General features: G+C 42.1%; 1 protein-coding gene and 1 long non-coding RNA gene across 2 annotated transcripts; both read left to right on the top strand.

Moving 5' to 3' along the window:
* Positions 1–5,516: 5,516 nt before the first annotated feature.
* Positions 5,517–9,424, top strand: LOC133078793 (uncharacterized). Its single transcript, XR_009697938.1, has 3 exons — positions 5,517–5,557; positions 8,970–9,059; positions 9,374–9,424. It is a non-coding gene; the product is annotated as an uncharacterized LOC133078793 (long non-coding RNA).
* Positions 9,425–13,754: 4,330 nt separating this feature from the next.
* On the top strand, positions 13,755–15,389 carry LOC133077749 (zinc finger protein 160-like). The gene is given in 4 exon segments (XM_061172508.1): positions 13,755–13,915; positions 13,917–14,780; positions 14,782–15,035; positions 15,223–15,389. Coding segments are annotated over 4 exon segments (1,446 nt in total).

The raw sequence follows: 15,389 nt of genomic DNA, 5'->3' as shown, positions 1-15,389 counted from the left end.
TTCAGGAAGGAAGAAATTAACACAACCCCTCCGGAATGTCAACAAAAAATCAATCAGTCAATCTAAGAAAGAAATGGAAAATTTTATTCAAGCCAAATTTGAGGATGATAACCTGGGAAGAGTGTCTGAGAAAGCTCAGAACTATTCTGCCCATTAGAAATCAAGGCACAGGGCTTCTCTGGTGGTGCAGTGGTTAAGAATCCGCCTGCCAATGCAGGGGACACGGGTTCGAGCCCTGGTCCGGGAAGATCCCACATGCCGCGGAGCAACTAAGCCCGTGGGCCACAGCTACTGAGCCTGCGAGCCACAACTGCTGAGCTCGTATGGCACAACTACTGAAGCCCACGCACCACAACAAGAGAAGCCACTGCAACGAGAAGCCCGCGCACCTCAACGGAGACCCAGTGCAGCCAAAAATAAATAAAAAATTAAAAAAAAAAATCAAGGCACAGTTATATAAGTTTTCTAAGACAGAGAACGGTACAACACATGACATATTATTGACAGTTTACATAATCCAGATCTAAGCATCACCGCAGTGGGTCGTGTGACCCTTACAAGATCAAGAAGGAATGCTATCTTTTAAGGAGTTTTCCTGTTGATGCTAGGAGAATGTTGCTCTTTGTGGTTGAGTATGTATGTATTCTGCTGATGGGAGAGGTTTGCTTGATACATAATACAAATGCACAGTTCACAGTGGGAGGAGAGAGGAGGCCAAAGGGCCGAGAGGAATTAATGTTCAGATATTCCTGTCTTGCCATAATAGTTGAATTTTATTTCACAGGAGTCTGACCTGAGTCAGGACTTGACTCCCTCCCCTTTTACTATAAAGAGCCTGATTTCTAACTCAGGACATGTGATTTCTTTGCGTTGCTAGTCCCCCATTTTCTCGGTCTGCTGGCTTTCAGAATAACGTCACTATTCCTTGCCCCCAAAAGTAGTCTCTCTCTTTTTTGGCCCGTTGTGCAGCGAGCCGTAAGAGCTTGGCCTTGGTGACAAGATAATCTTCTCTCTTCATTACAGGCCTTTGTTGATGGTCTCTGGGAAGAATCAATAACATGAGGGGGCCAACTTCATTAGGTGTGGTTCATGCACATCCATGTTCCCTGGAAAAACAAGGCCCCTGAATTATCAAATTCAATACCATGTGGATGAGCAACAGGGAGGGGCAGAGGATAATGTAAAACTGTGACTTGACTCATCATGGTGATGTTCAGGGTGCCCTTCCATAGATAAGCCAGTGTGGGTATAGTGCAGACTGCTCTACCAGCTGACCATGACCAAAGCAGGAAGGACAAGCAGGGACTGGGCTTTTTGTGGGAGGAGAGTGACAGGTTATTAGGGACTGATGATGTGGTAGGAACAATGCACAAGAAAACTTAATCAGTTTATCCATTGCACGGGCGTATGTGTTGTCTACATCTCTGACCAAGAAAGAAGTTGTCTAATTTTTGGATATTGAAGAGAGCAGTTATCTTCAGAGTAAAATTTAATCAGAAGCACCAGAAGTATGTGTATGTTTATGATTCACGTTTTAATTGCTGCCATTACATTTTGCTACCGTTTTATTGAGAATGTACCATAGGTCTCCTGTTTTAAGTAATAAAATTTAATCATCTTTTAAATCCTGGATGCATTATGTTCCTCTTACCAATACAGTTTTATCCCGCCTCAGTACTTTATAACAGAAGCTAGGAGTGCACCATTAGGTTCTCAGTGTTGAAAGAATCTATAACAATTTCTTCCCAGTATGGGATCAAATAACATACAAGTTGGAGATTATAAACTCATAAATTGTACTTGAGTTATTCTCTCCACTCTGTTCCAGAATATTCAGATGGCTGTAGTGCAAATAGCATAGCAGTGAATTTCGTACTCTGACTTCCATTAATGTACAAAAATTGAATCAAATAAATTTAAAGATCTAATTGGCTTTATTGAATGATTCATGCATTGGGCAGCATCCCACCTAGTAAATAAAGAGGTGCTCCAAGGAGCTGTACAAAGTGGAAAAGCCCATGATGTTGAGCATCTTTTCATGTGCTTTTTGAATGTGTATTATAGATATTTGGTTTGTGGTTACTATGAAGTTTTTATATGGATATGGGACTCTTTGCACTTCCTGGACTTGTGTGATTTCCACGCTCTGTCTTCCAGCTCACCGATCCATTCTTCTGCCTCATTTAGCCTATTATTGATTTCCTCTATTGTATTTTTCATTTCAGTATTTCTTCAGTTCTGTTTGGGGGTTACTTATGTTTTCTACATCTTTGTTAAAAAGCCTCATTTCTCACTCTGTGCATCCATTCTCCTCCCGAATTGTTTGATCGTTTTTCCGATCATTACTCTGAGCTCTTCCTCGGGTAGATTGCGTATCTCCACATCAGTTCTTCTTCTGGGTTTTTGTCTTCTTTCTTCGTCTGAAATGTATTCCTCTGTTGCCTCATTTTGCTTAATTTGCTATTTGTATTTTTACGTATGTGGTAGGTTTGTTACGTTTCTTGACCTTGGAGAAGTGGCCTTGGTAGAAGATGTCCTGTGAGTCTCAGCAGTGTACTCCCTCTCATGTCACCCAAGGGCCAGAAGGCAGGTGGTCCCAGGGTAGTGTCTGGACTGTATCTGTGGCCTGTGTCTGCAGGTTGCATGACTGTAGTTTTCTTGCTTCTGATGTCTGTGCCCTGGTTGGTGAGGCAGGTCTAGAGGCTTCTGTCTGTCCACTGTTGGTTGGACCTGGATCTTGGCCCTTTGGTGGGCAGGTTTATGTCTAGGGGCATGTAGAGAGGTGGCTGCCTCAGGAAGCCTTTAGGCAGCCTGTCTGCTGGTGGGTGGGGCTGTGTCAACTGAGACGATCGGTAGTTTTTGTTTTTGTTTTTTTTGGTTCATTCTCTTTTTGTATTTTCCATTGAAAGATTTTTATATGTGGAACCGTCCTTACATTTCAATAATATATTCCCTTTAGTCATGGTATATAAACTTTTTAAGTGATTTTGATTTTAGTTTACTATTTTTTTGTTTTTGTTTTTATTTTATTTTTAGCTGTGCAACGAGGAATGCGGTATCTTAGTTCCATGACCAGGGATGGAACCTGCGTCCCCTGCAGTGGAAGCTCAGGGCCCTACCCACTGGGTGGCCAGGGAATTCCCTGAGTTTACCATTGTTTTATTGATGATTTTTTGGGTCATTATTTGTTAAGGATTTTGCTGTGTGGTTTTCTTGTAGTTTCACCGTCTGACTTTGTATTAGAGTAATTCTGGACTCATAGAGTTTGGAACTGTTTGTTCCCTTTTCTTCAGTACATTGGGGAAGAGTTTAAGGAAGGGAGGTCTTAATTGTTTTTAAATGTTGGGTAGCGTTCTGCAGTGAAGCTCTCCGACTTTCCTTTGTTGTATGATTTTTGAATAGTGATTCAGTCTCCTTACAATGTGTAGGTTTGTTCGGATTTTAAATTTTTTCATGATTCTATCTTAGTTGATTTTGTTTCTCTAGGAATTTATCTATTTTAGGTTAGCCAATATTTTTTAAAAATTATTTATTTTTGGCTGCATTGGGTCTTTGTTGCTGCGGGCAGGCTTTCTCTAGTTGCGGCGAGTGGGGGCTCCTCTTCGTTTTGGTGTGTGGGCTTCTCACTGCGGTGGCTTCTCTTGTTGCGGAGCACAGGCTCTAGGTGCACGGGCTTCAGTAGTTGTGGCACATGGGCTCAGTAGTTGTGGCTCGTGGGCTCTAGAGTGCAGGCTCAGTAGTTGTGGCACACGGGCTTAGTTACTCCTTGGCATGTGGGATCTTCCGGGACCAGGGATCAAACCTGTGTCCCCTGCATTGGCAGGCGGATTCTTAACCACCGCGCCACCAGGGAAGTCCCCAGGTTAGCCAATATTTAGACATAGAATTGTCTAAGTATTTTCTTCTAAATTAAAAAAAAATTTTTTTGTAGGGTCAGTTGTAATCTTTTATAATGTCCCCTCTTTCATTTCTGATTCGGTAATTTGAGTCTTCTCTCTTTTAAATCTAGATAAGGATTTGTCCACTTTGTTCTATTTTTCAAAGAACTGTTGTGTTGTCTTTTTTGTAGTTTTATTTTCTTTCATTTGTCTAATCCTTTTTCCTACCTTCTGCTAGCTTAGGCACATTTTGTTCTAATAAGATCTTTTTACTTTGTTCTTTTTCAAAAAAAGGAATTTTTTATTCACAATGTAAATTGACAAGGGAATTCATCACAAGTGTGGAATGGGATAAGTATTTTAAAGAGCAGTGCAGTTCTCATCAACAGAAAAGAATTTTTTCCCCCTATTTCTCTTTCTCTTTAGTTTGCACCCATAATTTCATATAGATAAAATAAACTTACTGTCATAATCGTTTCACAGTATATATAAGGTCATTATGCTCTACACCTTAAACTTCTAGAGTGATGAATGTCATTGTATAAAGAGTTGTTTATACAACTCATGTTACTCTGTAAATAGTTGGTTTTAAAAAGGCAAATAATTAAAACACGTTGGACAAAACAAAGAATAATGCAGTGTATAACAATTTAAAAATACGTATTGCTGTTTTTAAGGCAATGGTTAGTGACCTAAATGATCACATGCCTTAGTCCTCCAGGCTCAGACTCCAGGTCCTGTCCCTGAGTTTCTGAAACTGAGTAGTATGTTGAATTTGACCTTCTGCATTAATAGGGAATAGAAACGGAAAAGCTGTTTTATAGGGTGTCGGTAGGAAATAGATCATTCTACCCAGAGAGAGTTTTGTATTTGTAATACAGAGACTAGTCCCATTTCTTTTTTAAAAAATTTATATATTTATTTTGGGCTGCGTCGGGTCTCAGTTGCGGCATACGGGATCTTCGTTGCCACGCACAGGCTTCTCTCTAGTTGTGGCCCGCGGGTTCCATGGCGGGTGGGTTCTGTAGTTTGTGGCTCTTGGGCTCTAGTTGAGCCGCGCCAGCTCAGTACTTGTGGAGTGCGGGCTTAGTTGCCCCACAGGATGTGGGATCTTAGTTCCCTAACCAGGGACCGAACCTGGGTCCCCTGCATTGCAAGGCGGATTCTTTACCACTGGACCACGAGGGAAGTCACCCCATTCTTATTTCTTAAAGTTACTTAAATTAATTCCCATTTAGGAAATGTTCCTGGATCCAATCAATGATCTATGTCAACCCCTCCCTCTGCTCCAGGAGACTCAGGTTTCCAGACCACTGAATTGCTTCCGCCTCACTAGCAGGACGTCAGAACAACCTGAGGGCAAAAATAGCTTTTTATTTAAACCCTTTTAGTCTTAAGAGGAAACATCTTGGCTTCAAACGTAATTGGCCCACACAGCCGTAACCTTTTACCTGCAAACTCTTGCAGACGGTAACTTAAACCGGCCAAGGTACTGGAAGCACCAACCCCTCTCTGCTCCCAGTTCCTCCCTCCGGCACTCAGTGAGCACCCCTGGGTGCTCTTTTCGCCCCGCCCCTCACCGGTAGGGCCCCGCCCCGGAAGCCCCGCCTCTAACTCCAGAAGCCCATTCCTAAGGACCCGGAAGCGGAGAGCGCGGAGGCAAGGTCACGGAGCGGAGCGTAAGTGTCTTTTTTCTAGCCTAAGTCTGTACTGCGCGGTACCGCTCTACCCCGTCCTCGGGGTGTGGGAGTTTCTAGGGTCTTTAAATCCCAGCAGCCGGCCCTCCGCCCCAGTAAATCCAGACGTCGCCCTTACGGGTCGGGTATTTTTCCCCTGGGTTTGAAGTCTCGCTGAGGCCGGTCCCTGCCCTTGACTCTTCTGCCTCTGGTCCACGTAGACACCGCTTTTCGCAACATTTTCCTGCTTATAACGTGTTACTTTCCCCGCCTCCCTTGTGAAGTCCTCTTCCGCGAGGTGGATGCGCGCCCCCCAGCCTGGCCCTCTCGGCCCCTGGAGGGCAGCGCCGGTCGCCCCGCTCCCGGACAGGCCGCGTCCTCTCCGCGGTCCTGGGGTTCTGCAGAGCCCGCCCTTCTCCGGAGCCCCCCCCCCTCCCTCCCTCCCTCCCTCCCTCCCAGCCCCTCTGTCCTCGCCTCCTCCTCAGGCCGGTCTTTCTGCTCCTCAGGCCTCCCCTTCGTGGTCAGCCCTTCCCCTCACCCGGCGTAGGGGGAGGTGACCTGTGCCAGACGCAGGAACACCCAGTGTAGTTACTTCCCCAATGCCACCCCGTTAGAAAATATTCCCTTCTGGTAGGTGGGCATTTTATACGTGAGTGAATGGAATCAGGAAAAGCAGAGACAGAGAGGCTGAGATCGAAGTAGAAAAACTGAGGAGAAAAGAATGAGGGAGAACCAGTGGGAACAGAGAGGGTGGCTGAAGGACGTGCAGAGAGATAGTAAAATGAAAGTGATTAAGTCTTGAAAGTAGCAGGTGAAGATAATGGAGAAAGAAATTAAGCCGGATCTGCAGAGATTGCAGGGCAGCCTAAGGAAGGGGACCTGGATCAGCCTTAGAAGGGGATAACAATGGAGAGTCACTTCACACAGAGTAGGGGGAGATGATATAAGAGTTGGAACCTTGGCCTTCAGAGCATCACGGTGCTGGGAGAAAAACCGGACAAAGGGTGACAGTAAGAGGAGAGGAAGAGAGAGAGCAGGAAGGAAGCACAGCCACTTGGGGCGCCCGAGAGTGGGGAGGAAGGGAGAGTAACAGAGACAGAAGGGGTGTAACTGGAGGCATGGTGTAACCGCAGAGATGGGGGAAGAAAGAAATACATAGAGATTTAGGACAGTCATACAGGTTAAGGAGAGCGAGCTTCAAGAGGGGGAACAGGTTGCAGAGTGGGGCAGGCCAGGTGTGAGGGAAGAAATGGAGAGGAGGGCAGGAACGGGAAAGTAGAGGAAAAGAAAAAGAGAAACAAAGGCAGAAATGAAACAGGGAGACAGAGAAACAGAATAAAATGGAAACACCTAATAGTGCAGGTGGAGGGGGAAAGTGGATCCAGACGGGTGGTGAGTTGTTGGGATGTGGATGATTATGTCGTGATGATATTGATTTGAGTCTTTAGAATCTAATGTATTTAACATTTGTTTAAATTATACAGGTGAGGATGAGAATGGCACAACTCCTGTCTATAAGACCTGTGCATTTTGTAATTATTTGTATCAGAAGAAAACTTCCATTGGCAAACCCTGTTGAGCAGAGAGGCAGTGACTTGATTCACTTAGATGTGGGTCACCTCCTTCCCTTTTCCTGGTGTGGGGTAGAGCTCAGGGGAGAGAAGTGGGGCAAGAAAAGACTGACTCCGTCACTACATGGTGCCTTTTTTTTTTTTTTTTTTTTTAAAGGAATTCCTTTATTTTTATTATTTATTTATTTATTTATTTTTAGCTGTGCTGGGTCTTCGTTTCTGCGCAAGGGCTTTCTCTTGTTGCGGCAAGCGGGGGCCACTCTTCATCGCGGTGCGCAGGCCTCTCACTATCGCGGCCTCTCGTTGCGGAGCACAGGCTCCAGACGCGCAAGCTCAGCAGCTGTGGCTCACGGGCCCAGTTGCTCCGCGGCATGTGGGATCTTCCCAGACCAGGGCTCGAACCCGCATCCCCTGCATTGGCAGGCAGACTCTCAACCACTGCGCCACCAGGGAAGCCCTACATGGTGCCTTTTAAAGGGACATTGAAAGTGTATTTTGGAATGGATTTACTTCTTTTCTTTTTTTTTAAAACTTTTGGGTTTATTTATTTATTTATTTATTTATGGCTGTGTTGGGTCTTCGTTTCTGTGCGAGGGCTTTCTCTAGTTGCGGCAAGCGGGGGCCACTCTTCATCGCGGTGCGCGGCCCTCTCATTATCGCGGCCTCTCTTGTTGCGGAGCAGAGGCTCCAGACGCGCAGGCTCAGTAATTGTGGCTCACGGGCCTAGTTGCTCCGCAGCATGTGGGATCCTCCCAGACCAGGGCTCGAACCCGTGTCCCCTGCATTGGCAGGCAGATTCTCAACCACTGTGCCACCAGGGAAGCCCACTTCTTTTCTTTTTGTTTCTTTACATTTAATTCTTTTGTAGCTTGAAATAAATCTTAGTTCATTCAATTTCTTTGTTCCTCTGAATAATTTTTAACTTCTGAAAGAAGCTTTGCTGGCCTCCAATATTCTATACATGTCATTCATTGCGTCTTTAAGAAGGAGCTATGTAATTTCCGCATTTAGGGGATTTTCCTGTTTTCCTTACACTTTCTGTTTGTAGTTTTATTTCATTGTAGTTAGAGAAGATACTTTTTTTTTTTTTTTTTTTTTTTTTTGGTCTTGTCGGATCATAGTTCCCTGACCAGGGATCGAACCTGTGCCCTTGGCAGTGATCGTGTGGAGTCCTAACCACTGGACCTACCACCAGGGAATTACCATATCCTCAGTTTTGTTTTTTTCAAAACTTTGACACCAGTCTTTTAGATTAAAAACAATAAACAAATTATTGCTTTTTAAAATTTGTTTCAAATTTATCCCTGGCCTGAGTGACTTAGTGACTCTGAGTCCCCCCATTCCTGAGGGCTGAGATCTGGGCTGAAGCTGAGGGGGCTCTGCTCTGCGTGGGGATGGATCAGGGCTGGTCTGTGACCTGAAGGGGATTGTTGGGTCCAGCTGAGGTGCCCACTGCTGCTGTGTATGTGAGAGCCTCACCAGGAGGGGAGAGTGACTTGTTTTTTTGTTTGTTTTATTTTTGTTTGTTTTTGGCCTTGCCACATGGTTTTCGGATCTCAGTTCCGTGACCAGGGATTGAACCTGGGCCACAGCAGTGAGAGCCCAGAATCCTAACCACTAGGCCACCAGGGAAGTCCCAGGGAAGCGTGATCTGAAGGAAAGCGTGGGAAACTTCACCTATTGGTCTCTGTGTGGGAGTTTACTGAACTGAGCCCCTCCTGGGACAGTGGGCAGCAGGGGACTGTCTGTTCCACATGCTGAGGTCTTCCCTGTGTGTGTGGTGGTGACTCAGGAAGGGGGTGTGTTGATTCTAAGCATTAAACAGTATCTTTCAAACTTTCAAGATTGACTGCTAAAGAATCATTTTGCCTAAGGAGTATGCCCGGAAGAGGAGGAAGAGGAAAGAACTGGAGTTTGGAATGGCTCTTTCTCAGGTAAAGTCATATTCTCAGTTGATTATTTCATCTTATTTCTTGAAATGCCAGTCTTTGGACTCACTAATCTTCTCTGACTCTGAAGTATCCTGCCTGACACCTGTACATCACAGTCACCCAGGGCCTTCCCTCAGGGCCTTCCTCTCCACTTGGATTCCATCTCCGCACAATCCTGTGACCTGGAACTTGTGAAGCTTCTGTGCTGGGCATAGTCCTGGGCAGGGCTTTACACCCATGGATGGGTCAATGCTGTTGGGCACCAGGGATTGTAGAGGGGCCCCATCTGAATGCACTGTCCTCTCTCTACAAAACAGAATGAAGAAGCTACACGTGGAAGGCAGATATTAATATGCAGAAATGCCTGGTAAGTTCTGGAAGAGACCGATAAGGAGAAATTTGTTCTGAGTTTTTATAATGCATTCTCAGCTAAATGACTGTCTCACTGATTTCAACATCTTCATGATTGGGAATGGAATGGAAAGTTCAGAAATAGACATCAGTGATAAGAGGGTGTTTTATTCCATTATCCATTTTAAACTATGAAATCAACCTAAATTGTTGAGATTTGGAAGTCCTTGGAATCAGTTTCGATACCTCCATTCTTCAGTTTTTTGTCTTTTCACTGTGTTGGTTGTGTCCTTTGACACATAGAAGGTTTTACCTTTGATGTAGGTAAGGTTTCAGCTTCATTCTTTTGCAGGGAGGTACCCAGTTGCCCAGCAGCATTTGTTACTGAGACTGTCTTACTTTCATTTTGTAGTCTTAGCACCTTTATGAATACATTTTACGTATATGCAAAGGATTATTTCTGCGCATTCTCTTGTGTTCATTTGGTTTATGTATCTGTGTTTATACCAATACCACACAATCTCGATTGCTTTGTGATATGTTTTGAAATCTAAAAACGGGAGGTCTCCGTCTTTCTTCTTATTCAAGAGACTTTTGACTATTTGTGGTTTTTTGAAATTCTCTGTGACTTTTAGCATGATTTTTTCTGTTACTTCAAAAATTGCCATGGGAATTTTGATAATCATTCCATTGAATCTGTAGCACACTTTGGGTAGCTGGGATACTTTAAGAGTATTAAGTCTTATAGTCCATGAATATGGGATGACTTTCTATTTATTTGTATCTTTTTAAATTTCTTTTAGCACTGTTAAGTAGTTTTCAGTGTACACTTCTTTCACCTTCTTGGTGAATTTATTCCTAAATATTGATATTTCATTTGTTTTTAATGCTATAATAAATAAGATTGTTTTCTGATTTTCCTTTGATACTGTTCATTGTGTATAGAAACGCAACTGAAAGTTTTTGCATGTTGATTTTGTATCCTGCAATTTTTCAAAACATGTATTTTGATGTCGCAGTTTTCTTGTCAAAAGGTTACGGCTTCTTCATATCAAACCTTGTCTAGGAAAGAAGATAATTTTACTTCTTTTTCAATTTGGATTACTTTGATTTCTTTTTCTTGTCTAATTGCTCTGGCTAGTGGTTTCAGTACTTTGTTGAAGAGTAGTGCAGAAAGTATGCATCCTTGCCTTCCTCCTGATCTCGGAGGAAACGCTTTCAGTCTTTCACGTTTGAGTATGACTTTAGCTGTGCTCTTTTCATAAATGGTGTTTATTATGTTGAGATAATTACTGTTTCTAGTTTGTTGAGTATTTGTCTCTCTCTCTTTTTTTTTTAATATTTATGTTTATTTATTTATTTGGCTGCACTGGGTCTTAGTGGCGGATCCCGATCTTCCATCTTCGTTGTGGCATGGGGGATCTAGTTCCCTGACCAGGGATTGAACCCGGCCCCCCTGTATTGGGAGCGCGGAGTTGTAGCCACCAGACTTGGACCACCAGGGAAGTGTTTATATCTTGAAAGTTTGTTGCGTTTTGTCAAATGCTTTTTTCTGCAGTAATTGAGATGATCCTTTGTGACATTTTTTTCCTTTATTTTGTTAATGTGGTGTACCGCATAATTGATTTTTGTATGTTGAGTCCTCCTTACCCCTTATAGTGATATAAATAAAATCCACTTGATCATGATGTCAGATCTTTTTAATGTGGTGTTGAATTTGGTTTGCTGGTGTTTTGTTAAAGATTTTGTATCAATATTCATCGGGGGTATTGATTTCTAGTTTTCCTTTCTTCTGTTTTTGTCTGGGTTTGGTATCAGAATCATACTGGCTCCGTAGAATTAATTTGCAAGAGTTCCCTCTTCAACTCTATAACATTTTTAGCAAGATTAGTGGTAATTCTTTTGTAAATGTTTGGTAGAATTGGGTCCTGGGTTTTTTTTTTGTTTGTTTGAAGTTTTTGATTACTGCTTGAATGTCTTCAGTTATAATTGGGTTCAAATTTTTTTTATTTCTTAAGGATTAAGATTTAGTAGGTTATATGTTTCTAAGAATTTACCTGTATCTTCTCCATTCTATAATTTGTAGGCATTATTGTTCATAGTACTCTTTTATAATCCTTGAAAAAATTTCTTTGACATTATTTGCAATCTCTCCACTTTAGTATCTGTTTTCAGTTATTTGAATCTTTTTTCTTAGTCCAGCTAAGTGTTTTTCCATTGAATTTTTCAAAACGCCAGCGCTACTTTGCTTTTATATTTTTCTGCTTTGTGTTTTGTTTATCTCTGGTCTAATCTTTATGATTTACCTCTTTCCTTTTGCTAAATTTGGGTTCAGTTTGGGTTTTTTCCCCTACTTCATATCTCTTCATCTCTCATATGGAGATTCCATATGAATCATCGGATGGATTTTTCTGTTTCTTTGGGAAAAAGCTATTGGGATTTCACTAGGGGATAATTTGATGTGTTGACCAGTTTGTGTAGTATTGACATCTGGACAGTATTGACTTTCAGTCTATGGACTTGAGATACCTTTGCATTTATTTGTGTCTTTTATAAGCTTTTTCAGTGGTCTTTTTTTTTTTTAATATTTATTTAATTATTCAGCTGCACGAGGTCTTAGTTGCACCACTAGGGATCTTTAGTTGCAGCATGCAGGATCTTTTAGTTGCAGGAATCTTTAGCTGCGGCATGTGAACTCTTAGTTGTGGCATGTGGGGTCTAGTTCCCTGACTAGAGATGAGCCCCGGGCCCCCTGCATTGGAAGCGCAGATCCTTAGCCACTGGACCACCAGGGAAGTCCTTCAGCAGTCTTTTTAATTTGCAGTGTACAAATCTTTCCTGTCATGTGTAACATTATGTCTAAGTATTTTATTTTATTATTTGATGTTATTGTAAATAGAATTGTTTTCTCAATTTCTGTTTTGATTGTTCATTTTTAAGGTTTAGAAACCGAATTGATTTTTGCATGTTGACTTGGTGTCTTGTAAGTTTATTGCAGTCTTTCATTATTTCTAGCAGTTTTTTTTTTTTTTTTTTTTTTTTTTTTTACAGAATCTTCAGGGTTTTCTACATGTTATATAATGTCAGAGATAATTTTGCTTCCTCTCACTATTGGGATCCCTGTTATCTCTTTTTCTGCATCTGTGTTCTTTCTAGGACTTCGGGTAGTATGTTTTTAGAAATACTGAGAGCAGGTATCCTTGTCTTGTTCCTGATCTTAGAGGAAAAGCTTTCATTCTTTCACCATTAAGTATGATGAGACCTCTGAGGAGCTACTCCATTGAAGCATGGCTTTCAGCATAGTCCTCTACCTTTTCTGAACAGAGAACATATTCAAACATAATGAGGTTGAACCCAAGTTTGTGTGCTCAGTGAGGCCAAACAAACTGAAACATTGGAGTTTGGAGCAGAGAAAGGTTTATTAATCAAAGAGGCGCCAACCCGGAAGATGGTAGACCTAAGCTTGCCTCAAATGCATCTTGCGGGTTGGCCAGGGTGTAAGATTTTTGGAGAGAAAAGGAGAGAGGGGAGGGGAGTGTCTGTGATCCCAGCTTCCCTGTAAGGTCTCAGCTGCAGACTTTGGGCACCACGTTGTGCCATCTTCCTGATTATTCTGTAGGTTCCTGCAAAACAAACTCCTAATCACAGTCTTCTGATCCCTTAACTTCCTTCTGGGAGAAAGCAAAAGCAATAGTTGTGACATTTTATTATTTACTTAGAACCGATGTGATGGCTTAAGAATTTTACTTCTCACTTGGCCCTCTGACTGTCATCAATTTTTTCAGTCCTCTTGGGGCAGCTGGTTGAAGCCACAGTTTGGGCTCATAGATCAAGGTATCAGTTTAAGTTACCAGCCATGGGAAAGATTATGTTGGGCTTGCTTTTCCTTTCTTTCTGCATTCCCTCCTTCCCCTAATGAGTATCTGCTTGAATCTGCTCTTTGGAACTCAGAGAAGATCCAGGAGACCGAAGCCTTTTTCTACCAAGAGGAATCACGGCACTTGGAAAGGCTTTTGTATCTAGGAGGGCCCTGCTGGGTCCCGTTTGTTTCAATCCCCCGTTTTCTTTGATACTGCTCAGTCTTGAGGGGAACAGGTGTGGGAAGACAAGAAATGGAATAAAATTTTGGATAGAGAGGTTAATCAAACTCAGCAGGGGAACACAGATTTAGGGAGACTCACTTTTACAATCATGGCCTCCTACTCTACTGGACTGTTTATTCAGTTTCTTTGTATCTGCACATGTGTGTACAGAAGAAACTCATTCTTCTCCTTTAGATAGCCTTTTCCTGTTTTTTTTCCTTCTGATTTTTGCTAAGAACATTCTTGTGCAACCTCCTGGAATATTATGTGTCGACATGGTAAAAGGGATGTCGGAATCAAACCCATTGGAAATAGGCTTGGATTAAATGTTCAAGAGAAACTGCAGATATTTAAAACTGATGGGATATTCTATGAATGTAATGAAGTTGAGAGATCTAGCAACAGTAGTTCCTCATTTTCACCATCTTTCAATACAGACACAAGGTCAGAAAGCACTCAGGGAAAGACCTCACAAATGTAATGAGTGTGGCGAAACCTTTCTTCAGGGATCACACCTCGTTAGACATCGGATCATCCACACAAGAGAGAAATTACATAAATGTGAGGTATGTGGCAGAGTCTTTAGTCGTAATTCAAAGTTCGCAACCCATCAGAGAATTCATACTGTGGAGCAGCCTTACAAATGTAATGAGTGTGGCAAAACCTTTAATAGCTCATACCTCAGGAGACATCAGATCATTCATACAGGAAAAAGTGTATATAAATGTGATGTATGTGGCAAACTCTTTAGCCAAAACTCACACCTTGCTGCTCATCGGAGGGTTCATACTGGAGAGAAACCGTATCAGTGTAATGACTGTGGCAAAGTTGTTAGTCAGTATGGAACCCTTGAAAGTCTTCAGAGAGTTCATACTGGAGAGAAACCTTATGAATATAATGAATGTGGTAAGGCCTTTAGTCAAAAACCATATCTTCAAGTTCATTGGCGAATACATACTGGAGAGAAACCTTTCAAATGTAATGAGTGTGGCAAGTTCTTCTGTCTAAAATCACACCTTACAAGTCATCAAAATTCACATCTTACAGGTCATCAGAGAGTACATAACGCAGAGAAAGCTTTCAGATGTAATGAGTGTGGCAAGGCCTTTAGTGTAAAGGGAACCCTTTTAAGTTATCAGAGAATTCATAGTGGAGAGAAACCTTACAAATGTAATGGATGTGGTAAGGCCTTTCGACAAAAGTCACATCTTCAAATTCATTGGAGAATTCATACTAGAGAGAAACCTTTCAAATGTAATGAATGTGGCAAGTTCTTTAGTCGAAATTCATATGAGTCATCAGGGAGTACATATTGTAGAGAAAGCTTTCAAATGTAATGAGTGTGGCAAGGCCTTTAGTGTAAAGGGAGCCCTTTTAAGGCATGAGAGAGTTCATACTGGAGAGAAACCTTACAGATGTGATGAGTGTGGAAAGGCCTTTTGTCGAAAATCACATCTTCGACTTCATTGGAGAATACATACTGGAGAGAAACCTTTCAAATGTAATGAGCGTGGCAAGTTTTTCAGTAGAAATTCACACCTTACAAGTCATCAAAATACACACTTTAGAATTCATCAGACAGTACATATTGTAGCGAAACCTTTCAAATGTAATGAATGTGGCAAGGCCTTTTGTCAAAAATCACACCTTCGAGTTCATTGGAGAATTCATACTGGAGAGAAACCATACAAATGAATGTGGCTAGATGTTTAGTCGGAAATCAAACCTTGCAGTTCATAAGAGAATTCATACTGGAGAGAAACCTTTCAAATGTAATGAGTGTGGCAAGGCCTTTAGTGTAAAGGGAAACCTTTTAAGTCATCAGAGTGTTCATACTGGAGAGAAACCTTACAAATGTAATGAATGAGGCAAGGCCTTTAGTCGAAAATCACATCTTTGA

The sequence above is a fragment of the Eubalaena glacialis genome, chromosome 18 (assembly GCF_028564815.1).
Source record: "Eubalaena glacialis isolate mEubGla1 chromosome 18, mEubGla1.1.hap2.+ XY, whole genome shotgun sequence".
NCBI lineage: Eukaryota > Metazoa > Chordata > Mammalia > Artiodactyla > Balaenidae > Eubalaena > Eubalaena glacialis.
This window is presented reverse-complemented; position numbering and strand designations above follow the sequence as displayed.